Source organism: Abramis brama (assembly GCF_963993115.1).
Source record: "Abramis brama genome assembly, chromosome: 2".
In the NCBI taxonomy this organism is placed as follows: Eukaryota; Metazoa; Chordata; class Actinopteri; order Cypriniformes; family Leuciscidae; genus Abramis; species Abramis brama.
Genome location: NC_139964.1, coordinates 48,054,664 through 48,080,350, shown reverse-complemented (window position 1 = coordinate 48,080,350; position 25,687 = coordinate 48,054,664). Strand labels below are relative to the sequence as shown.

General features: G+C 42.1%; 2 protein-coding genes across 4 annotated transcripts in view; one reads left to right on the top strand and one right to left on the bottom strand.

Annotated features, from left to right (window-relative positions):
- Positions 1–25,687, bottom strand: part of cntln (centlein, centrosomal protein) — a 221,931-nt gene that overhangs the window by 148,149 nt on the left and 48,095 nt on the right. The window lies entirely within an intron of this gene.
- Positions 20,596–22,446, top strand: LOC311069655 (uncharacterized protein; the record flags this gene model as incomplete). The annotated part of the gene is made up of 3 exons (XM_084092978.1): positions 20,596–21,343; positions 21,488–21,867; positions 21,975–22,446. The coding sequence occupies exons 1-3, from the start codon at positions 20,675–20,677 to the stop codon at positions 22,444–22,446; spliced, it is 1,521 nt and encodes a 506-aa protein (XP_083949104.1). The 5' UTR covers positions 20,596–20,674.

Genomic DNA, 25,687 nt, shown 5'->3' with positions numbered 1-25,687 from the left:
AACTAATGTGGGGGAAGTAGGCTACAGCTGTCAGTGTTCAGCGAGTTAACATTTGGCAGTTTGAAATCGATTAGGTAGTTACTTCATTTCAGACTAGGGCTAGAAATTATCAAATTGGTTACTTAGACAGCGGCTGCTTCTTCCGGTCGGCGGAATCGAAACTAGGAATCGAAATTTAAACTTTTGAACGATTCCGGGAAAATCGCAAAGCTAGTCCCGGTTCCAGTCGATACTCGATACTCGATACCCAAGCCTACTTATGAGGCATTCACGCCATGTCGTCACCATAATTACGAGATGGCAACCCATGACGTTCTACTCGAAGCTGTTCACGTCCTCAGTCTCGGATTTATGCGTTTCTATGTCAACACTATCAACACCGAAATGAATCTGCAGCAGTCAGGTGGTACAAGTCAGAGCTCTGTAAATTGTTTATGTTTATTATTATTGTGATGTTATGTGCTTGTTATGTGTTTATTATTAATGTATGTCTCTCGTGACGCTTTGCATACTCTGCTGTGGGTGTTCATGTGTTTTGAAGGAGGCGTGGCTTTAGAGAGCGCTCTGAAGGGAGGGTGGGATCTCATGCTTTCACAGCTATTTTGATATTGCTAGCCTCTCCGCAATTGCCTACCCTACCTTTAAAATTAGGATTTAAGTCGATTTAACATGACGATTAAGGATATAAGGGAAAATCACCCTAGATTATATATATATATATATATATATATATACACACACTCACCTAAAGGATTATTAGGAACACCTGTTCAATTTCTCATTAATGCAATTATCTAATCAACCAATCACATGGCAGTTGCTTCAATGCATTTAGGGGTGTGGTCCTGGTCAAGACAATCTCCTGAACTCCAAACTGAATGTCAGAATGGGAAAGAAAGGTGATTTAAGCAATTTTGAGCGTGGCATGGTTGTTGGTGCCAGACGGGCCGGTCTGAGTATTTCACAATCTGCTCAGTTACTGGGATTTTCACGCACAACCATTTCTAGGGTTTACAAAGAATGGTGTGAAAAGGGAAAAACATCCAGTATGCGGCAGTCCTGTGGGCGAAAATGCCTTGTTGATGCTAGAGGTCAGAGGAGAATGGGCCGACTGATTCAAGCTGATAGAAGAGCAACTTTAACTGAAATAACCACTCGTTACAACCGAGGTATGCAGCAAAACATTTGTGAAGCCACAACATGCACAACCTTGAGGCGGATGGGCTACAACAGCAGAAGACCCCACCGGGTACCACTCATCTCCACTACAAATTGGAAAAAGAGGCTACAATTTGCACAAGCTCACCAAAATTGGACAGTTGAAGACTGGAAAAATGTTGCCTGGTCTGATGAGTCTCGATTTCTGTTGAGACATTCAGATGGTAGAGTCAGAATTTGGCGTAAACAGAATGAGAACATGGATCCATCATGCCTTGTTACCACTGTGCAGGCTGGTGGTGGTGGTGTAATGGTGTGGGGGATGTTATCTTGGCACACTTTATTTAGGCCCCTTAGTGCCAATTGGGCATCGTTTAAATGCCACGGCCTACCTGAGCATTGTTTCTGACCATGTCCATCCCTTTATGACCACCATGTACCCATCCTCTGATGGCTACTTCCAGCAGGATAATGCACCATGTCACAAAGCTCGAATCATTTCAAATTGGTTTCTTGAACATGACAATGAGTTCACTGTACTAAAATGGCCCCCACAGTCACCAGATCTCAACCCAATAGAGCATCTTTGGGATGTGGTGGAACGGGAGCTTCGTGCCCTGGATGTGCATCCCACAAATCTCCATCAACTGCAAGATGCTATCCTATCAATATGGGCCAACATTTCTAAAGAATGCTTTCAGCACCTTGTTGAATCAATGCCACGTAGAATTAAGGCAGTTCTGAAGGCGAAAGGGGGTCAAACACATATATATATATATCCTTATTGGTTTGTTTAATAACCAATAAAGATTTATATATATGCATTTAAAACCAGCGGGTGTAAACTTTTTGAATTTGAAGATCAGGGAAAATTTTTACTTATTTTGTCTTCTGGGAAATATGCCATTATCTTCTGTAGCCTCTGAAGGGCAGTACATGGAAAAAATATGATCTTTAAACAAAAACAAGAGAAATGTACATATCTTCATCCAGTTCAAAAGTTTTCACCCAAGAAGAAGTGCGATTTCGCTCTATATCAGATATATAATGATGATATACAGACTACGAGTGTGATATTGTGTTTATACAACAGTTCAAAGACACAACATTAAAGTTCTATAAAAATATAAACTTATAAACCTATAGACCAAAGATCGCCTGTTAGATATACCCAAAATTAATTATATCTTATGTTAAACCACTATAGACATCCAAGCCAGCGGCAATTTCCAGAAGAAATGGTCAAGGTAAGGCTGTTCTCCAATGGGTACATGAGTGTTGAGCTCACATCTCCGAAAACATTAAAGCAAATTTTCAAATAGGCGCTATCTTTTAAATCAGGGTTCACCAATCTCGGTCCTGGAGGGCCGCTGTCCTGCAGAGTTTAGCTCCATCCCCAATTAAACACACCTGAACCAGCTAATCAAGGTCTCACTAGGCATACTAGAAACTTTCAAACAGGTGTGTTGGAGCTGGTTGGAGCTAAACTCTGCAGGGACAGCGGCCCTCCAGGACCGAGATTGGTGAACCCTGTTTTAAATCAAACCATATATTTAAAGTTTAAACAACTAGCCTACATTCTCGCCTAAAAAAACTCTTACAAAAAACTACTGTTGTAGTTTGTAAAAAAAACTACAATAACAGCAGTATTTGCAAAATTATAGTTAGTGCAGCAGATTAGTAAAAACATCGTTCACTTTGGTATACAAGCATGAAATTTGGCACAGAAACTCTCTAAGGGCCACTATTTTGGAAAAAGGCGTTGGCCACTCAAAAATTCAATATGGCGGCCATTTTTCAAGATTGCCGCCATTGCTATTCAATGCTTATTATATCAATTATTCAAACAGTGATCCAAGCATAAAATTTGATCCAAATACTCTCTAAAGGACATGTTAATGGAAAAAGATGCTTGTCCCTCAAAAATTCAAGATGGCCACCATTTTTAAAGATGGCCACCGTTCCTGTCGAATATTAATTATTTCAATTGTTCAAATGGTGATGCAAGCATAAAATTAGGCAGAAATACTCTTCAAGGAACACTCTTTTGGAAAAAGGTATGTGCCACTCAAAAATTCAGGACGGCCACCATTTTCAAGATGGCCACCATTTCTGTCAAATAGTCATAATGTCCGCTTTGTCTGCCTACTCACCTTTGACCTGTCTGGCTTAGTTAAACTTGCCAGGGATATAAAATCCCCGCCGGCATAGCTCTCAGGTTCATTGGAGTACACAAGCCTCTCCACCACGGCAAGGTGTAGTCCACAGAGAGGAAGGGCCACTGTTAGAAAAAGGATACGCTGCTGGTACAGGTTGCACATATCTGCGAGACGGAAGGCAGAAGGACCATCAGAATTGAGACTGGTTTCAATAATATAGGTGACCAGCTAAGAAAGAGCCATAGGAAAGATGGCTGGTTGAATCGTTTCACTCTGTGACTCTTTCTCAAGCCTTCTGAGGTGAAGTTTCTCTCTGTTGTAAAGATGAATGAGACACAAATGATGGTATTTCAGCTCCTGTGCAATGGCATCAGCACCACTTAGTTGAGACAATAATTTAGCATCATTCAGTGTTTGTGCACATTCATGTAGTCTGTCATTCAGGTGCATTGTCATTACCTGACGTAGGTCAGATTCAGGAAATATGTTATCACAAAGAAAGAAAACCTGATCATCTAGACTTTTCTGCATCATGGTTCTGCAACGCTTTGTTTGGCCTTCATCTGTCTCACTACACTGAGCATCGGACTGTTGCTTCTAGGCACAAAGTAACTTTGTGTTGTTGAACCGAAGTCGACAATTGTAGTGATACTTTGCTTGGTTCCTTTTCAAAGTAGCTTCTATACCACCACCTTCATCCAGTCGCTCCAGGTCCAGGGTCATTGGCATTTTGTTCATCTTGTGAAAGAGTGGAATGTTGGTGGCAATCATTTTATAGCCATCATGTTGAGAAACATGTTGGGTAGGTGGTGATTGGATGGATTTCTTTGTGTCTGTCTGACAAAGACAACATTTCATCCAATCAGACATAGGATTTTCATTTGCCATTTTGGGGGTTTGTTGTCTGATTAAGGCCGAGGGGTTATCCTTTTACCACCTCAATCATAGACATAGTACACATTCAGGTATGGGATACAACTAGGTACGGGTCACCTACACCTAGCCCGATCATTCATCCAATGCCATTTAAGTCCTGTGTGATCTGCACACCTTCCAGGTAAGCATACATGAACAAGTCATGTATTGCCCCGCTTTACCCTTGGCTCGGCTCTCCCGCGCTGGCACAACCTGTCAATTCAGGTGCGGCTATCTAACTACATCTATTACTAGCTAATAGATGAGGGGCTGTTAGACAGCATTTGGGACACTAAACTTAGCTATACTATTACTACTATTCAAGAACTACAGTATTAGTAAAACTAGATCAGCTGACACTGAACCCCATGCTGAGTTCCACAGCAGTGAAGTCACCAGTGTGCCCTGGTTGTGTAATGACTTTCACTCTATTAAACAAAACCTTCCTTAAAGGGTAACTAAACCCTAAACCAACTTTTTTTAGTTAATGATCTGTAAGAATGGGGCTTTATTAGTGCTATTCATTGATTTGAGTAACTTTTTTGACATTTGGGTATAAAGTGTTTTAATTCTACAATATATGGTGTAAAAACGTCTGAGTGCTGCCCTCTTCAGGTTGAACGGTGGCTACTGCAGTTGAATTTTCCTATTGGATGTTTGCGGTACTACGTGACGTAAGCAGGTTCCAGCTCACCACGCCCCTGGTACGAGCTCACCACGCCCTTGGTATGAGCTAGCGTAGATTTATCTATATTTAGTACAGTGGTCAGGAGGGTACGTAGGTGTAGTGTTGCTGGTTGCAACAGCACTGCTGGACTGCATAGCTTTCCAGCAGACTTGGAAATTAGGCGCCAGTGGTTGCATGCACTTGGCCTGGAAGACCGTGAGTTCCCGCCTAGAGCTCAAGTGTGCAACCTGCATTTTACTTTGATTGCTTTTCCAACGCAATAGAGGTGGAAATGGGCTTCTCCACACAGCTCACGCTGAAAAGCGACGTAAATGCTGCTACTCCTGCATGGACTCCAACACTGCAGCGGCGTCTTGATGTGAGTGATCATATATATTTTAATTTAGTTTAGTTACCCTTTAACACATTAAATTGAGCTCTGACAGAAATGGTGGCCATCTTGAAAATGGTCGCCATCTTTAATTTTTGAGCGGCACACACCTTTTTCCATGATAATGTTCCTTGAAGAATATTTGTACCAAATTTCATGATAGCATCACCATTTGAAAAAAAGATGCAAGGATTCAAGAGAAATGGCGGCCATCTTGAAAAATGGTTGCCATCTTGAATTTTTGAGGGACAAGCACAGTTTTCCAAAAAAACATTCTGAAGAGAGTATTTTCACAAAATGTTATGCCTACATCACTGTTTGAACGATTGACATAATGAGCATTTGACAGAAATAGCGGCCATCTTGAAAAAATGGCCGCCATGTTGAATTTTTCGGTGACCAACGCCTTTTTCCCAAAAAGTGACCCTTAGAGAGTATCTGTGCCAAATTTCATGCTTGTATACCAATTTGAACGATTCTCTTGAAATATGCCATTAATCTGCTGCACTAAGTGTGTTTGCTTCGCCATGACACTCGCTGTGAGAAATGCTGCAAGCTGAGTGATATAAACAGTGAAACGGATCCCTTGGTGATACTGGTTTCATTGAAGCACAAACACACACACCACTCACACAGAGATCGGAGATTGCGCTGTGCATACACAGAAACATGCAGGAGAACAGAAAATTGTTATCAACGTTGCACTGCGACATATTAATAAAACAGCTTTGCTACTGAATCGCTACATTATATTTCTCAGCAACGAGGGAGTCACTTTACTGTTAAAACTTAGTAGAAAGATGCCGCACAGATGCAGGCAATTCACGCATGCATCTCTCATCTCTCCCTCCCTCCCTGGCATTTACTGCATACCAAGCCATTGCAAGACACAAAAAAACAATGGATCATGAGCTGCTTGCGTTAGAACCGTGCAGCCCCAAAAAAGTTGTGGTTCTCACTTCACTGCCTGTGACTCCTCACAAACCTCCTTCTGAATTCAAAATCTCAATGGATTCTAGACAAATTATCCATTTTGAATTCAAAATGGCGAATTTCACCAAAAGGTGGCAAGTTTTTTAATTCTACATAAATAATTATACAATTCTACATATGAACAGTTAACTAAATGGTTAAACTAAATGGTTCACCCATGAAAATTCTGTTATCATTTATTCAACCTGATGTAATTCTAAACCCATTTTTTTAAAGAATGTACTGCTTGCTCTTTTCCACTGACTTACAATGAATGTGGACTGGAGCTTTAACACTTCAAAGTTTGGAGTAAAGTATTTCTTTAAGCACTTTTCAGAGGACATGCCCCATCATGATCATGTTAAATGGAGAGTAATAAGTCTATCAGCATTATTATGGTGATAAGTATGAGGATAGGATAAGTATGAGGATTAGTATGTTGGCTTGAACTGTAGAAAGAGAAAGATTTTCAGTTGTTAGTGTCAGCTACATAATCAAACTAATAAAAGTACATGCCTCCAGCTAAAATATGTCTCTATACATACACATGACTTTGTGCCCTCATATGCAATGCATGTATCTACTTTATCTTATCTAAAAAATATTCAGTGTAGTGATATAACTTATTATGATCACACTTATAAGACATTTCTGTGTGTCTAGGTTCCTGTCATGCATGAATTCTCGGGATAGAGACACACACAATCACATGATAAATGTTACCTTAAAAAAAATGTCTGGAAGACTGTTTAATACACTGCCACTTTCATTAAGAAGATAGTGGAAGACAATGATAATGATAGGAAGATAATGTTTGCCATGGAACTTATAGGGTCAGCTTTTCAATATAAAACTATATCACAGACTACTTCAAAAACAAGGCCTTTTAATTTTATTGAATAAATTAAAAAAAAATCAGTGTACTTAATACTAGGGTTGTAAAAATCAGTTGTACTGTAAAATTAGGGCTGCTCGATTTGGAGAAAATGTCATATTGCGATTACTGAGGTCAATATTGCGATTGCGATATAATAAACAAATGGTTTCATGAGTCAGCTTGCTTGGTTCTCAAGGAAAATGCATACACAGATTAGTGATAATGCTGAAATGTGTATTTCTCAACTCAAACTAGCAACAACAACTAAATGCACAGTGTTTTCATATTCAAATATTTTTTACTAAATTAAATAATGACATCTTTGCATTACTGCAAACTTGTTATTGTCTCAATAGTACAATAGTATAAAATAAGTGGAACAATAAATAAGAACATTTGTAAGCTCATGAAAATAAGATATTTTGAACATTCTGTCCAGACAAACAGGGACATTTAAGCATGATGCAACATACTGTATGCTTTGTATAAACTCAGTCTGTGGATAATTTTTGGTGTAAGTGAACATTTGGTAACAGAATTTTGTTGAGTTTATTGACAACTTGTTACAATGTTTACATGGTACAATGACTGGTAGGCTACTGTTTTTATTATTGCTTGACACAAATTTCACGATTTGAAATCAAATATTGTGATTTGATTCCGATCTTGATTCAATATCAATTCATTTGGATAAATATTAGGTACAGTAGATACATGTTAATTTTTCTCAAGAAAAAAATAAAAAATAAAATCTCACCTAATGCTGTAAACATACAGAGTGTCAGAGTTGAGAGGGAGGACCCAAAAGCGAAAGCAGGTAATAATGTCTTTTAAAGGAGTCATAACCTAGTATTACCTTGGATACCCACGCTCTATTATAGTCTTTCAGGCCCTTCTAAAAAAGAAAAGTGGAAAAAAAATAAACACAGAGCTCCTCTGACCCTTATTTCTAAAGGCATTATTGTCTCGCGAGATCTGATGCAATATTTTGGCTGTCGTGGACGGTCATTTTAATAATGCAAATGAGGGGCGCGTTGATTGGTGGCAGGAAGGAGGGGGGTTGACACCGCAGGTAACTTCAGCATATCATTCCAAAATGACATCATGGCGCAAGTTGTGAATGAACCCGACCTGGCCGCGACCTACGGAATTCAACCGTATATGTATGAGCCAGACTCTGAACCTGAGCTGGAAAGGGAAGATGTAGAGTCGATGGAAGGACGTCTACATCAAGATGTCTCTGAATGGTAAAGACAATCATTTTGACATACATTATAGGCTACCTTTTATTTAATGTAGATTACATTAACAGAGATGTAGTCTACTTTTTTTATCAGCTTACATTGGTTATTGAGATCAACGTTTGCTATCATGTGGTGTTTTTGCCTTGTTTCACATTGTGGTTTTTTAGACATTCAATATTTTTCTTCTACAGACATGTAACGTGATCTTTTTCTTTGTTTATTATTACTTGACTGTTTGTTTTATTTATCTATCCTTATCTATTCTATAAAAAAATCAATACAATTATATGTTGTCATAGTTATATAATATACATGTATAATATATGAACGATTCCGGCGTAAAATGTTTAGCACAGACACCTAACGTTAAGCCAGTGGGAAGGGTTGTAGGAACCGCGTCATTAAAAATGAATTTAATCCACTGGTCCCTGATAGCTTGGTCCGTTCTTGGGAGAGAAAACACATTTATATGTTGATTCTGGCAGTCAACAACAGAGCAACTCACGTGTGCACTACGTTTCTGCATCTTTCTCGACTGAACTGAATATGAGGGGGAGAGGGGCAGGGCGGGCTTCCTGCAGCATAGGTCTGCGGTGTCCATATATGGTATATCCTGCCCCGTCTTGACGTCAAGTCGGGGCAGAAATTAAAATCTCGTATTTGAGTGCGCGTGCACGTGGGCTGGTTTACGAACCCAGGGGTAAACAAACGCTTCACTTTTAAATATCTGCTTCCCGGCCAGTGTATAATCGTTAGGCAATCATAACATACATTGAAAGTGAAAATTACAGGTCATGACTCCTTTAATAGAAATTAGGCAATCGGCTGCTTAGGCTTGCAAACAGAAAGTCTCTCATAAATAATCAACAAATGATGGCAACAGGTAATGAGGAACAGCTAAGTCAAAGTGAGTGTATGTGTGTGTTTAAGTGAATGAGACCAGCAGAGGGAGAAAGAGAGAGAATACCAGGATCATGACACAGAGAGCCCTGTCAGCTGGTATTATTATTAAAGGTTAAAAATAAAAACTCAAAATAAATATAATGTGTTTTTTACTAGGCTATAATAACAACGTTACAATATTTTAATGATATAAGTAAAAATATAATAAATATTTAATATAGTGCACATATTTAGCAAAATACTCCTCTCTATATATAATTTGTCTAGCCAACTAACGTGCCATCATGAAATGGCTTTCCTGAGGTAAATGTAACGTTATGTGACATATTGTTCTCCGGCTGTTTTATTGACCTCTTTCCGTGGTTGAAAAACACTGATTGATCTATATTATGTACGAGGCATAACATTTCGGTAAGTTGTACTGTATCTTTCAACACACCTATTGTTCATTCGTGTTTATTTACTATTAACTAGTAAAGAGTAAGAGATGTTCGGTTCACGACCACGATCGGTCACGTCACATTTACAAGCGCCAAAACGCTATTGTTTGAATTTTGTAATAAAATTGACAGAATCTGAGAGCTGAGAATTGGTTTCCTATCAAAAGTAACCTGCTCTGTCTAGTCTGCGGGTGTCAGTGTCCTGTTTGCTTTGTGATTTTTCTCAAAAAAAAAAAAAAAAAATTCTCTGAGAAAATGGATGTGTGGCGTGAGAGCGTGTGAAAAGTATCAATTGACCGTTCGCAAAAACCCGCCCCATTTAGTTACTGTTGCTATGTCTGACAAGCCACGCCGCTCTCACGCCACACACCATGTTCTCACACAGTGAAATATACATCGCAGAGCAAAGAGGACACTGACAAGGCACTGACAGACAGGACAGACCAGGTTACTTTTGATATGAAACAAAGTCTCAACTTTCAAATTTGGTCATTTTTTTAATAAATAAATACCGTTTTGTGGCTCTTTAATGTGTTGTGACAGATCGCTGTAGAGCCTCTTAAAGCTGCTCGTGAACCGATCATTTCTTCCTTCTAGTTAATTTATAGCATTAAATAAACATGAAAGAACATAAGAAGGAATGTTGTTTTAACTGCGGAAAGACATCAGTACAGTCCGTCTAATCCACCAACATTAATCTACTGGGGCGTTTTCACACCTGAAAGTCCGCACCAAGGTTCGAACCAAAGTTCATGTTTTGATAGATTTTATACATTCGGTAAGGTTTGGTTTGGTTTCACATTGCAATTATGCGAGCGCACTAAATAACTTTACATGACATACTTGCATCCTGTTGTCATCATCTATGTGGGCTGCATCTTGACATTGATTGGTTTGTAAACGGACGTGCGTCTGACATCAGTGCATTGTCAATTCGGCGGGTAACTTTGACAAAAAAAAAAAAAAAAAAAAAAACGTTGACATGAATGAATAAACGGACGCATATCGTTGCCACTATACTCTTATTATTACGGCATTGCTACCTACAGCACCAACTATACTCGAGGCTAGTTCAAATTCGCCAAATGAACATCCTCGTTGTGCGAACATTTTATAGTCGCCAGCAGGAAAGGAGAAGACTGCAAGCAATCCTGTGAGAACCACCGGAACTTCCTGTAAATGGTCTGAAAGTCCGAACCATACAGAAAATGCTTTCACACTAGAAACGAACCAAACCTTTGTTCAGTTTGATCCGGACCGAGACTACCTCTTTTCGTCTGACCAAATTTCGTCTGTTTGGTCCGGACCGTGGTCCGGGTGGAGGTTTCACACCTGTAATATTGATTCGGATCAAACTGGAAAATCCAGACCAAACAAGGTAGGTGTGAAAGGGCCCTCTGACTGCTTTGTCGGACAAAAATGGCGGATTCGGCGGATGGTGGATTATGATTGGTCAGATCGCCTGTCAATCAAACTCCCTGCGAAGGGTCAATTAACAAAGAGTCTCACGCTGAATGAGTGAGAGTTGGCAGCACTGCTCTCTCTGCTCAGTGTCGGTTATTTTATAGCCAAAATATCGCCATATAACAGAGGTAGAATTGTTTTCTGGCCACTAGTTCAGTGTCCGTCTGCTCGGCATCCATCTTCACCTGTTCTCCACGCTGCACACCGGAAAAAGTCACGGTGTGACCATACGCGGCACAGCCTAAACCGAAACTGACTGGTCTTCTTTTTATTAGCAGTGTAGAAAATGTGCAAACAGCTCTCAGAGAGAATGGGTTGTCACGTCCACACATGCATTTATTTATTTCATAAAATCGTGCATTTTGCATCATATAATAGCATAGACTTGACATCGCTATAGCGATTTGATTAACCGTGCAACACTGTGTAAAATACAGTTTTTATTATTAAGTGTGCTTGCTGAAAGCAGCATACTTATTGTTGTTCTTAAGTTTTCTTATTATTATTATTATTATTATTAAGTGTGCTTGCTGAAAGCAGCACATTTATTGTTCTTCTTAAGTTTTCTTCTTCTTATTATTATTATTATTTCTGGGAGAAAAATTTTGGCCAGCTCCTGCACCTAGGCCCTTTGAGACAGAGACTCCGTTCCAACTTTAAAACGTCCGGTCAGTACCGGTGTAAGTTGCTCGCGAAGATGACATCACGAGTCCATGTCGTTCGTCCGCCATATTGGATTGAACAGAAAGCGAAACTAAATTTTCACAGGTCACAAATTTGGTCCGAACTTCACAAAACTGGACGTACATGATCCTTGGACCAAGCCTCACAAAAGTTACTACAAGGATTTTTGATTTTCGGAAGCGTTTGCCCGTCACAGCCAAACGAAATCGGCGGCGTAGTCGCCAAACAGGAAGTCATCCATATCTCAGGAACTCTGTCACGTATCGAAACCAAACTTTGTACATGAACTCGGGACTCCAATGTGAGGATGCACAAGATCTGATAATAAATGCAGGGCCTGAATTTCGTTTTTTAATCTGGGAGGGAATTCCCCGCTTACATGGGTCACATGGGGGGGATCTACAATTTTTGATGATTATAATTTACCTCAGTGAATCCAGCCAGCTTAGCTAGTTTGTGAAGTAAAGTGATTTTATTTTAGGTAGTTGTAAAATGGTGCAATATAATTGTAAATATATAATATAATAATACAAATTAAAATATGAATGTAGTCCTATATATATTTATGTTATATCATAATCTGCGCGACCCCGTCGTTGACTTTCTTTGATGACGTTTGCAGGACGTTTCAAATGAGCGGTTATTGTCAGTGAAGTCCACTTCAACTGATATACCGTGCTCAGGAAGTAGGGGAGCAGTGAACACTGCGTATGGACCCTGTCGAATGGAACGCACCTTAGATGTGTGTGGAACCACTTACAAGTGGAAAGCACGGGCGCGCCACTGTCTCCTTTCCACAAGCGCTTGCTCTCCCGTGGCGTCTGTCGTTGCTATGCAACCATGAACTGCGCTCTCCATGATGACAAGGAAGTATCAGCAAAAGATTAATTGATTTCTAGCCCTTGCATTAGCTTTACTACTAGATATATTTATGGAGATGAAAAATAATAAGGTGCCCTGTACAGCTATGATCAGCTGTTCGGCCGAGCATTCAATGTTGTTATGCTGCAAGCTGATCAGTTGGTTCGTTGCTGCCGCGCTCTATCACTCGCACACCATAAAGAGCAAATTGTTTTTTAATGTTTCAATTTCGTGATTAAAATGACATAATTTGGAAGTGGATAATTTCTTCACAAACAGCTCATTATGACTCAATGTTAGACCTACACTCGATAGTGTGAATAAGATCAGCGCAACGCAGACCACTGCATTGACAGCGTGAAACATATGATCTGTCTACGGCCAGGGCTCAGCGGAAGACAGAAAATGCCGGTCCAGCACTGATTGAGGAATTAATTTCGAAAATAAAAGACAGTTTGACATCTTTTTTCTCGCATCTGTGAATTTATTTTTTAATCATTTGTTCTGAGATGAAGCGAATATATTTGTGCGGGAATTTCTCGCACTATAAAAGCTAACCTTGCGGGAATGGTTTAAATTATGCGCAATCCCCACATTCCCGCACCCAAATTCAAGCCCTGAAATGGCAGCGGGATGTGTAACTCTAGCATATGGTGCATATGTCATATAAAGTTAGGCAAGGCCAAACAGCGTTATCCATGTTGTTGCGATTGCATCGCTAGAGAAAGCTAATAGTGAAACTGATAGCTTTTTCCTTTAATTACAATATGAGGACTGACGGTAGGCTATAAAAATCAGCGTTTCTGTGTAGGTGATGACAACCATCTTGACAGCAGCAATCAAAGCATCGCTAATTACGGTAGACCTTAATTTGAGATAGTAAATTTGTTCCTAATCAAAGGGAACACTCAACCACAGAACAGCTGGGTGAGTTTTGTATTGGCTTATTGGATACAGTAAATTAAGACTGTCAACTTCTTTTCAATAGGCTACTATTTCATCACCCAAAACACTCCAACTCTCTGCTGTATATTCATAACCAATTATTTCAAAACCAACAACCAAGCCACATAAACAATGCCATTGGCACTAGTCTACATTGCAGACATTAGGGGTGGGGGGAAAAATTGATTCTTCAACGCACCCTTATCCACTACCTGCTAACGTTAGTGAACCGCACCCGAGCAAGCACACTTCGCAGTTCCTCCGGAAATGCATTCTAGTTATTTTTATTATCACAAATGTTTTGGTCAAATTATGCAGTCCTATAAATAACAATAATATAAATCACTGAAGTATGCAGATTTCCTCTCATTGGTTTTTCCTCTCTTTGTCTGATGAGCTGTTTTACGTGTATTTGAAAGACTTCTGACACTTTCAAGACCAAAAACACCATTGAGAACAGAGGTCAACAAAACGACAAACGTTTGTTAGAAACACCAGTTGGTGCAATAACAGAAGAAAACGTCTTTCATTCAACACACAAAGACAACAGAAAAGTTCATCAATTACACAATCGGAAAATGTGGAAGAGCTTTAAAACCATCTAAAACTAGCCACCAAAACTGAATGTCCTGTCAATAGGAGCAGGAAGTGTGTTCACAAAGTTACAGTTTGGAGAATGTGTTCTTCCCCTCCTTGAACTGCCACCTTAACCCTCAGAGGTCGGAGATCACGCCGGCGTGATCTGCTCGCTTTTTTCCTTATGAGTTGAATTGAGACCCCAAATACTCTTTTGACTTTGATTTTATAAAACAAGTTTCATACATCAATCGATTCTGTTAAATGTGTATTATTTTTGTGTATACTCACAATAAAAACAAAATGTTGTGCTTTTTGCCAAATAAAGAAAAATAATCACGAAGCGAGTTCTGCCTTCTCTCTGTCCGTGTAGTCCATTCTGAAACGCGTCCGAAAATGAATCATAACTCAGCGAATACTTCTCACACAGGCACGTGAGATATGTCTTTATGAAGCTTGAAATCTCCTCTTTTAAATGAAGTAATTTATATAAAAAACAAATGTTTTTAACTCGTGTAATCCCTTTGAAAGCAAGGAGAGGTACCGTTTTTCCTTCTCCCTTCATTATCTCTAAATGAGCTGCAGCCGCCCCGCCCCCGGCGCGATTCACATGTAAATAGTTTACCTGATCTAGTATGCATCGCATACGCCCCCCGATCAATGCCATAAAAACACAGTTTGTTCATCAGACTTCAGACTGATAGTTCATCGCGTTTTGAGTATGACACGCTTCTCCGGTAATAAAGACTCCCTTCAGATGATTCTGGACAGCGAGGAAGAATGCACCTTTTCCTCAGAGGACGAACGGCAGCATTTTGAAGAGCGAATTCCGCCGAGAACACAATTTCGGAGTAAGTTTTACTTAAAAGTCTTTTGTCTTTTATTTTTCGTGTTCGCATTTATGAGGAAAAAACAATATTACGTGACAGTTCTCCATTATGGTCGGGAGCGCTCTAAAAAAAGCACTAAAAGACTTTCAAACTTTCACAGAGACCTCAAAACAGAAAGTACAAATCCTTTCTTTAAAACGAATTTCGTTTTGTATCAATTGTATCTTAATTTTAATAATTTTTTCATTAACAAATTTCCTGGATTTAAAGTAAATATAGGCTAGCAATCACAACATAAGGTGCTTGAACTGGAGATCATCATGAACCAGACCGTATAGCCTACTCGCCTCACATGTCTAAAAAATGTGAAATATATTTACAGAAAGCTGGTTCTAAACAAACCATCCAAAACACTAGCCTACTGCGAAGATCGCGAGTCAATAGCCTATGGTCAACTTCATCTTTGCCAGAAGTTAAATTTAAATCGCGTGTGTGAATGAATGATGATGTTTTAGCAAACTGTATTGCTACTGAGATGAGTAAAAATCGACTGAAATATGCATGCATACATACATATACATAGATAAAATGTAGGCCTATAATCTTTTTTTTTTTTTACAAAGAAAGAGTACACTTGAAATATTGTTGAAATTGTAATTATTGTTGCAATTGTAACCTTTTTAATAAAATAGCAAAACATATTTACAAGATAGATGTAAGCAAAATCTTAAATGGTCAATATAAGTCTTCTAAATATATCTGTTGTCCTTGTATTGTGGCTCAGTCAGTTTCACACCTGAGTGAATGGCTCATCATTATGCAAAGTGGGTGGGACACTGTAATCTAAGGTGTAAACTACTCCTCCCCCTCGCATATTGGCTTTCCAAGCAAAACCTGTTTTACATCAATTTAAATCAATGTATGGTTTTATGTGAACGATAAAGCAAGACTATTTTCACATAATTTTGAAGAAAAAACACTAGGCGAGGACATCCATTAGTCAAAAGTCTTATTGACACATATTTACTATGTGTTTTGTGGCCTTATTTCAGAATTTTTATTTTTTATTTTTTTCAATAACCACGCATAAACATTATTCTCTCAAAAATGAAAACATGTACATACACATGGCTCACATATTATGGTAGCCCTGTTTGTGCTTTATAGAGTGAATTTACACCTTTGCCATTAATATGTTTATAAGCAACTGAAAAAAGCACAAATGTCAGGGCATGTCAGAACATCTCAAGGGCCCCAAAAACAGCCCAGACCCCAGAGGGTTAACGTGGTGGAGGGGTTTGAGTACCCGAATGACCCTAGGAGCTATGTTGTCTTCACCACTCTGGAGTTGCCCATGGTGAGAGGCGGCGGGCTGGTGTGGGTTTGCTTATAGCCCCCCAGCTCAGCTGCCATGTGTTGGAGTTTACCCCGGTGAACGAGAGGGTCGCTTCCCTGCGCCTTCGGGTCGGGGATAGGTCTCTCACTGTCGTTTGTGCCTACGGGCCAAACGGCAGTGCAGAGTACCCGGCCTTCTTGGAGTCTCTGGGAGGGGTGCTGGAAAGTGCTCCGACTGGGGACTCCGTCGTTTTACTGGGGGACTTCAACGCCCACGTGGGCAACGACAGTGACAACTGGAGGGGCGTGATTGGGAGGAACGGCCCCCCTGATCTGAACCCGAGTGGTGTTCAGTTATTGGACTTCTGTGCTAGTTACAGCTTGTCCATAACGAACACCATGTTCAAGCATAAGGGTGTCCATCAGTACACGTGGCACCAGGACACCCTAGGCCGTAGGTCGATGATCGACTTTGTGGTCGTTTCATCTGACCTCCGGCCGTATGTGTCTTGGACACTCGGGTGAAGAGAGAGGCGGAGCTGTCAACTGATCACCACCTGGTGGTGAGTTGGATCCGATGGCGGGGGAGGAAGCTGGACAGACTCGGCAGACCCAAGCGTACTGTAAGGGTCTGCTGGGAACGTTTGGCCGAGTCTCCTGTCAGAGAGATCTTCAACTCCCACCTCCGGCAGAGCTTCGACCGGATCCCGAGGGAGGCTGGAGATATTGAGTCCGAGTGGACCATGTTCTCCACCTCCATTGTCGAAGCGGCCGCTCGGAGCTGTGGCCGTAAGGTCTCCGCCTGTCGAGGTGGCAATCCCCGAACCCGGTGGTGGACACCGGAAGTAAGGGATGCTGTCAAGCTGAAGAAGGAGTCCTATCGGGCCTGGTTGGCTTGTGGGACTCCTGAGGCAGCTGACAGGTACCGGCAGGCCAAGCGGACTGCAGCCCGGGTGGTTGTGGAGGCAAAAACTCGGGCCTGGGAGGAGTTCAGTGAGGCCATGGAGAAGGACTATCGGCTGGCCTCGAAGAGATTCTGGCAAACCGTCCGGCGCCTCAGGAGAGGGAAGCAGTGCCCTACCAACGCTGTTTACAGTAGAGGTGGGGAGCTGTTGACCTCAACTGGGGATGTCGTTGGACAGTGGAAGGAATACTTCGAGGATCTCCTCAATCCCGCTGTCACGTCTTCCATTGAGGAGGCAGAGGCTGAGGGCTCAGATGTGGACTCGTCCATCACCCAAGCTGAAGTCACCGAGGTAGTCAAGAAACTCCTCGGTGGCAAGGCACCGGGGGTGGATGAGATCCGCCCTGAGTACCTCAAGTCTCTGGATGTTGTGGGGCTGTCTTGGCTGACACGCCTCTGTAGCATCGCGTGGCAGTCGGGGACAGTGCCTCTGGGATGGCAGACCGGGGTGGTGGTCCCTCTTTTTAAGAAGGGGGACCGGAGGGTGTGTTCCAACTACAGGGGGATCACACTTCTCAGCCTCCCTGGGAAAGTCTATGCCAGGGTACTGGAGATAGTAGGGTAGGAAGGGGGGGTCACCTGCACCCGAAAGGTATATTTTTTTAACCTAGTTTTTTGTAATCCTTAAGGTGTCTAGTAAAGGAATTTTGATGTTCCCCACGCTAATTATTGTCCCATATGTGATTTTTTGTATCATCTTTTGGGTCCGTGCTTGATTTTTGGCTGTGAAAAATGAAAACTTTAAATCTACATAGAATCTGAACAATACATCCTACAGACACAATCTACCCCATTTTCTCTTCGTCTTTGCATGAGGAATTGATAGATATGAGGATTGTCATGATTAGATGATGTATAGTGCATAAAAACTCAAATAAACACCAAAAAATGTACAAAAATGGTGACACTGGATCACTGGAACTCCTCCCCTATGGACCCTATTGATATATGTTTTCTAACTTTTGTATTTTTACAGTCTGTAAGATGTCTAATAAACAAATGTGGATGATCCCCACCTGAAATATTGTCACATGTATGTCTTTTCTGGCTATATTGGTTGCCACCAGTCAATAACACTGAAGGCCATCAGAAAGTCCAGAGCAAACCGAAAATACAAAAAAAGCTGTTTGGAGCAATCCAGTGCCACACTGTATCAGTGCCGGCCCATCTTCCTACTAACAGCCAACGTTGATGACAATCTGGGAAACGGAAAATGATTGATGATAATCTGGGAAATTAAAACTGATGCATGCTAATCATCCTCAAAAAAAGAGAAGGGAGATATCGATGGTTAGTCTGAAAAATATACTCTACCAAATTTGAAGCTGCCTTGAAGACATTAGGGAAAAAGAAAGTCAACACTGTTATTCCGACCACCCTGCATTTAGTTGGGTCACATGAATATTGGATTGTTTATATGTATGTGTATATTTTTTTTTTCTTTCGTCTTTTTACCTAAATATGTGTATTTATGTTTACATGTATATGAATTTTATTATTAATTAGATTGGTGTATTGTAATGAGTTTACATTGGGCAGCTTAGCTGCATTTTCCGAATTCTGAGTGGCAGTTTGAGAGAGTTGAGTTGCCGTGACGACTGTGGTACATCCTCAGACAACAAAGAGGATCTTGCAAAATACCACTAACTATTGTCTTTCTCTCTCATTTACTGCTCATTTAAGTTTTTAAACTGCTACAGTCCTCCTGACTGTCCAGGACCTTTAAAATTATACTATAATAGCTAATTGGCTAGTTGGTGATCATTGCTAATCATGCCCCAGTCAAAGTCTACGTCAAAGAAACACAAGGAAGAAAATGATAGTGAGTATGAAGAGTTCAATCCTGCTACAAAGAAATCCAAGAGAGATGATGGTGTCAAATCAAAAGACCATGGTCCTGAAAATTGTATTTTACATGTACATGGCTTTGAGCATGCAGATTTCACACCATTTAGTAAAATTAAAGGGTCTGCTACTGACAAGCTGGCTCTGCTACACAGCATTCGTGATGGACGTCTCCAAGAAGCTCTTGATTCGCCGTTTCGCATGGATGATGTCTGTAATCTCATTCCAGAGACTCTTGTAGGTGCCAATTTAGAAACAACTGGCTATCATCGAGCCTGCTACCAAAAGTTTACAAAGAACCAGGGACGCTTACAGGAAGGAACTACTGTGACATCTCAGCAAGCTTCAACATCACGCTCACCACGTAAATGTGGGTCCTCCTCAGCTAAGCAGCTGTTCCCCCCAGAGTGTATCTTCTGTGGAAAGCTGGAAGTGAAAGTATTGGGAAAGACCGAACGATGCATCAAGTTCCCAGTATATAAGGCTAAGGACGGATCATTGAAGGAGCCTACATGGAAACAGATTACACCTCAAGCCTTTGAACTTGGACTTCAACGTCTACATCGCATGGTGCAAGGTGAGGACCTTTTTGCGAGAGAAGCAAATTACCATCAGTCATGTCGCAAGTCATTCAACCTGAAATATGCAAAGCATATCACATCCCGAGGTAAAGCCCTTGCTACCAACCCTGTCAGTGAAACAGAGCAGACTTCCATAGCTGCTGCACATCAGATGTCATTTAATGCTGTACTTGATGTCATTCAAGATCAAGTGATAAGACAGAACAAGTTTGTGCGGCTTGCATCACTGCGTCTTGTCTACACCCAAGAGTTGGAGAGAAATGGCTTCCCCAATCCCGAGTACAGAAGTGAGAAACTGAAGAGAAAACTTCAGAAGCATGAGGGGATTGGCATTTCTATGGTCACAGTAGATTTGAAGGGTTGTATCACCCATAGCTTGGTATTCAGTGCTAGCTTATCCATCTCAGATGCAGTGAGAAATGCATATAAGATGGGGAGCACGGACAAGTATGAAGATGTGGCCCTTCTTCTTCGTGGTACAATCAAGAAGACATACAAAGAGTCAAATTCTCTTCCTTGGCCTCCCACAGCTGATGATCTGATCATGTCCTTGGATGACCTCCTCCCATCTAATCTCATGAGGTTCCTGACCCTCATGATTTCTGGTGATGCTGACTTGGAGAAGAGTGAGAAGACAAGACTCCTTGTGCAGTCTATAAGTCAGGTATGACAACTCTCCACTTATATATATACGTTTTACCTTTAAATATTGCATATGTTTTATTTTGTGTACGCTATAGTTGCTTGAACACTTCAATGCTAATTGTTTTCTTTATTATTTCAGGACATCTGCCGTGCTGTGACAAATGGAGAGTGGAAGTTGCCTGGAGAGTGGAAGAGACCCCATACTCCTCATATAGAAAATGAATAATTGTTGCCATATTAGGATAACAGTATTGTTCACCTGTTCATCTTTGCAGGTATTGCAGTACCGTGAACAAAGTGACCTCGCCTTCATGCAGCTCATCAAGTCACAGAACCTGGATAAACCCCTCAACCTTGACGAGCTGATGCAGTACTCACTTTTCCCAGTTCCTCCCAGCCTAGGCACAGCTGATGGGTTCTTCAATAAGACCAACAAGGCTGCAATGCTTCACTACTTGATGGAAGATGCTCCTGAAGATGTGCCTTATCCGAAGGATGCTTTCTATATCCAGGATGGCAATGCACTCTTCCATGCCTTGATGAATCTCCCACCAACGTTCGAGGGAATTTGTCTCCAGTCCCTTGACCATATGGTGGCTAAGAAGCATTTTGTCTTCTCAACGGACTCCTACCATGATGATTCTGTCAAAGCTCAGGAGAGATTGCGTCGTGGCGTGTCCCAGCGGTACATCATAGGTGGTCCTTCAACAAGGAAGCCAAGTGACTTCAAACTCTTCTTGGCAAATGATGAGAACAAGACACAACTATGTAAACTGCTACTTGAGGTGTGGGGCAGCAAAGCATCTGCATCACGGCTGGAGAAATGTGGAACAGCAGTGGTAGCCGTTGAAGGCAAAGCATATCAGTTGGAGTCATCGGGTGGCAATGTGAGTATTTTGACAGTCTTTCTCACTATTCTTCTTTATTAGAAACTTTTGGAAAATATTTAGCCAAGCCCAGTTATACATGAGAAACTGATAAAATGGTGTCTTACTATATACTATCACACCTTAATCAATAACTTGTTTCAGGTGACCACATGTGAGATACCTCAGCTGGAGTCAACCCAGGAAGAGACTGACACCCGGGTTGTTCTGTACCTGCTGTATGCCGCTCAACTGGGGCACAAGGTGGCTGTGGTGAGGACTCCAGACACAGACATTTTCTTCATCCTCCTACACCACGCTCAATCCATCCCGCTGACCATCTACGTTGACATTGGGACCGGAAAGCACAGGCGGATCCTAAATGTCAGCGAACTGGCAGAATGTAAGGGGGCAGACTACTGCACAACAACACTCGGCCTATACGTCTTCACAGGGGAAGACGTTACAAGTACCTTTAGAGGCAAAGGGAAGGTTGGGCCTCTGAAAAAGTTGCAGAGTAATCCAAAGTACCATGCAGCCTTCAAGTGAGTATTTTTAGTTAGATATTCTGTAGCATGTAATGAGAATTAATGCTGAACATAGGTATTGATACATTGTGACTTTGTAATACTATAATTATTTATGTCCTCAGAAAACTTGGTGATCAGTGGTCTGTGGAGCCAGATGTGGTGGAGGACATTGAGGCATTTACATGTGTAATGTATGGCCAGGCCCGCGGAAAATCTGTGAACAACGTTCGCAGCATCATGTTGAAAAAAATGATTGGAGAGGATGAGACGCTTACCACCAGATCCAAGGTGGATCTGTCCCGGCTCCCGCCCTGCAGAGACAACCTCATCCCACACATCAACCGTGTCAACCACCGTCTGGCAATCTACAAGAGAGCAGCCACACCAATATTCTGGTGTCCCAAGCCCCATGATCCTGGCCAAGGCTGGGAAAAGACTGAAGAGGGTACCCTGGAACCAGTGTGGTCTTGTGGACCTATCCTCCCCACTTCACTCACTGACTTGCTGGAGGAAACAGTCGAGGAGATGGATGGAGATGGTGAAGAAGACGAGGAGCAAGAGATTGATTATGAAGACCTGCAATATGATGATTAGACATCATTGACCTTTTGACCTTTGATTAGAATCAGTTTTTTTATTTCAGTTTATTCTAATGGGGATTTGTTATACCCTATATATACTGTAGACATATTTGACTATATGAATTGTTTTCTGTTTTGTTTCAATAAATATAATACCAATATAGCCGTGTTCAGTGTTATTGACTGGTGGCAACCAATATAGCCAGAAAAGACATACATGTGACAATATTTCAGGTGGGGATCATCCACATTTGTTTATTAGACATCTTACAGACTGTAAAAATACAAAAGTTAGAAAACATATATCAATAGGGTCCATAGGGGAGGAGTTCCAGTGATCCAGTGTCACCATTTTTGTAAATTTTTTGGTGTTTATTTGAGTTTTTATGCACTATACATCATCTAATCATGACAATCCTCATATCTATCAATTCCTCATGCAAAGACGAAGAGAAAATGGGGTAGATTGTGTCTGTAGGATGTATTGTTCAGATTCTATGTAGATTTAAAGTTTTCATTTTTCACAGCCAAAAATCAAGCACGGACCCAAAAGATGATACAAAAAATCACATATGGGACAATAATTAGCGTGGGGAACATCAAAATTCCTTTACTAGACACCTTAAGGATTACAAAAAACTAGGTTAAAAAAATATACCTTTCGGGTGCAGGTGACCCCCCCTTCCTACCAGACTAAGAGGAGAATCCGGCCGATAGTAGAACCTCGGATTCAGGAGGAACAGTGTGGTTTTCGTCCAGGCCGTGGAACACTGGACCAGCTCTATACCCTCTACAGCAGGGATGGGCAACTTCAGTCCTGGAGGGCCACTGTCCTACAGAGTTTAGCTCCAACCCTGAAAAAATCACCTGATTAGGGTTGAAGCTAAACTCTGTAGGACAGTGGCCCTCCAGGACCGAAGTTGCCCATCCCTGCTCTACAGGGTGCTGGAGGGTTCATGGGAGTTTGCCCAACCAGTCCACATGTGCTTTGTGGATTTGGAGAAGGCATTCGACTGTGTCCCTCGCGGCGGCCTGTGGAGGGTGCTCCGGGAGTATGGGGTCCGGGGCCCTTTGCTAAGGGCTATCCGGTCCCTGTACGACCGAAGCAGGAGCTTGGTTCGTATTGCCAGCAGTAAGTCAGACTTGTTCCCGGTGCGTGTTGGACTCCGGCAGGGCTGCCCTTTGTCGCCGGTTCTGTTCATGATTTTTATGGACAGAATTTCTAGGCGCAGCCAGGGGCCGGAGGGTGTCAGGTTTGGTGACGACACGATTTCGTCTCTGCTCTTTGCGGATGATGTTGTCGTGTTGGCTTCATCAAGCCAGGACCTTCAGCATGCACTGGGACGGTTTGCAGCCGAGTGTGAAGCGGCTGGGATGAGAATCAGCACCTCCAAATCCGAGGCCATGGTCCTCAGTCGGAAAAGGGTGGCTTGCCCACTTCAGGTTGGTGGAGAGTTCCTGCCTCAAGTGGAGGAGTTAAGTATCTTGGGGTTTTGTTGACGAGTGAGGGAAGGATGGAACGGGAGATTGACAGACGGATCGGTGCAGCTTCTGCAGTAATGCGGTCGATGTACCGGTCTGTCGTGGTGAAGAAAGAGCTGAGCCGCAAGGCGAAGCTCTCGATTTACCGGTCAATCTACGTTCCTACTCTCACCTATGGTCATGAGCTTTGGGTCATGACCGAAAGGACAAGATCCCGGATACAGGCGGCCGAAATGAGCTTTCTCCGCAGGATGGCTGGGCGATCCCTTGGAGATAGGGTGAGAAGCTCGGTCACTCGGGAGGAGCTCAGAGTAGAGCCGCTGCTCCTCCACATCGAGAGGGGTCAGCTGAGGTGGCTCGGGCATCTGTTCCGGATGCCTCCTGGACGCCTTCCCGGGAAGGTGTTCCGGGCGCGTCCCACTGGGAGGAGACCCCGGGGAAGACCTAGGACACGCTGGAGAGACTATGTCTCCCGGCTGGCCTGGGAACGCCTCGGTGTCCCCCCAGAAGAGCTGGAGGAAGTGTCTAGGGAGAGGGAAGTCTGGGGATCTCTGCTTAGAATGCTGCCCCCGCGACCCGGCCCCGGATAAGCGGAAGAAGATGGATGGATGGATGGATGTTCTTCAGAAAACAGGTCATAAATCTTACAACAAAAAAAATGTCTCTACTTGTAAGGAATTCGACAATTCGGAAGATGTCGAAAGAGAAATTTTGAGAATTAAAGCTAATTGCTATATTTCAGGCAGACCTATAATTTCATCACCATGAGAACACTATCTTTAGAGGGAATCAGGGTGGTGGCAGAATTGTGCTTTGGGGATGCTTCGCTGAGTCAGGGAGCGTAAAGATAAAAAAATAAAAATAGACAGCACTAACTACAGAAAAACCCAGGAGTTAATTAAGCTGCAATCAACATGAGCACTGGGACAATTAATCTTCCATCAAGGCAAAGACCCAAAACATACTGCAAAAGCCCTATTCGGACGGGACTAGTTTTTCAGGGGGTCGTTAAAGAAATTTGTGTTTCACATAATCTTATTCCCATCTGAATCTGCCAAGTCAGTGTTTTTCTCACACAACCGCAGTAGAAATTCCAGAGCAAATTACCTACTGTTTTTCGGCAAACTCAACGGTCCACTGGGAAATCTAATCCAGTCGAATGTGAATGTCTGTGATTGCTGATTCTAACGCTTCTCCTTGTGTATTTTTGACCTGTCTGAGCTACCGTTCCCTTTCGAGAGGTATCTCGTATTGCGTAAGTAGATTATGCTATGGGAAAAATTCCTTTGAGAATATTGAATCCAAATTTTTTAAATGCAGTGCAGCTGCACAACAGACATACAGCTGAGCGTCTAGCGCGCTCATTGGCTGTGCTGCGGCAACTACACGAACCTATGGTGAGGCGGCTAAGAAGCGCAAACCAATCAGGTCTCTTAGCGCCAAGGCGCGTCAGAGCCCGCCAGAATGGGTGTGGCTTATGGCTATATAAGCCCCCATTTTCGCCATAGAATTCAGATTTAATCTCCTTCAGCAAGTTGAGAAGCCTTCTTCGCCGCCGTCGAAAAGCCTTCAGCGGAACAAGCCACCTGCTAAGCAGCTCTGAGGATGCCGGCTTCCTGGTCTCGACTGGACGCCGCCTTCAGCCCGCTGTTCTGCTGTGCCATCCGGCGCGCATATATCCTTTCTAAGCTAGTGTGTTCGCCGCTGCGACTCACTTATCTAAAAGAGCAAATTACTCTAAGGCGTTGTTTCAAATGCCTCGAGACACCTGC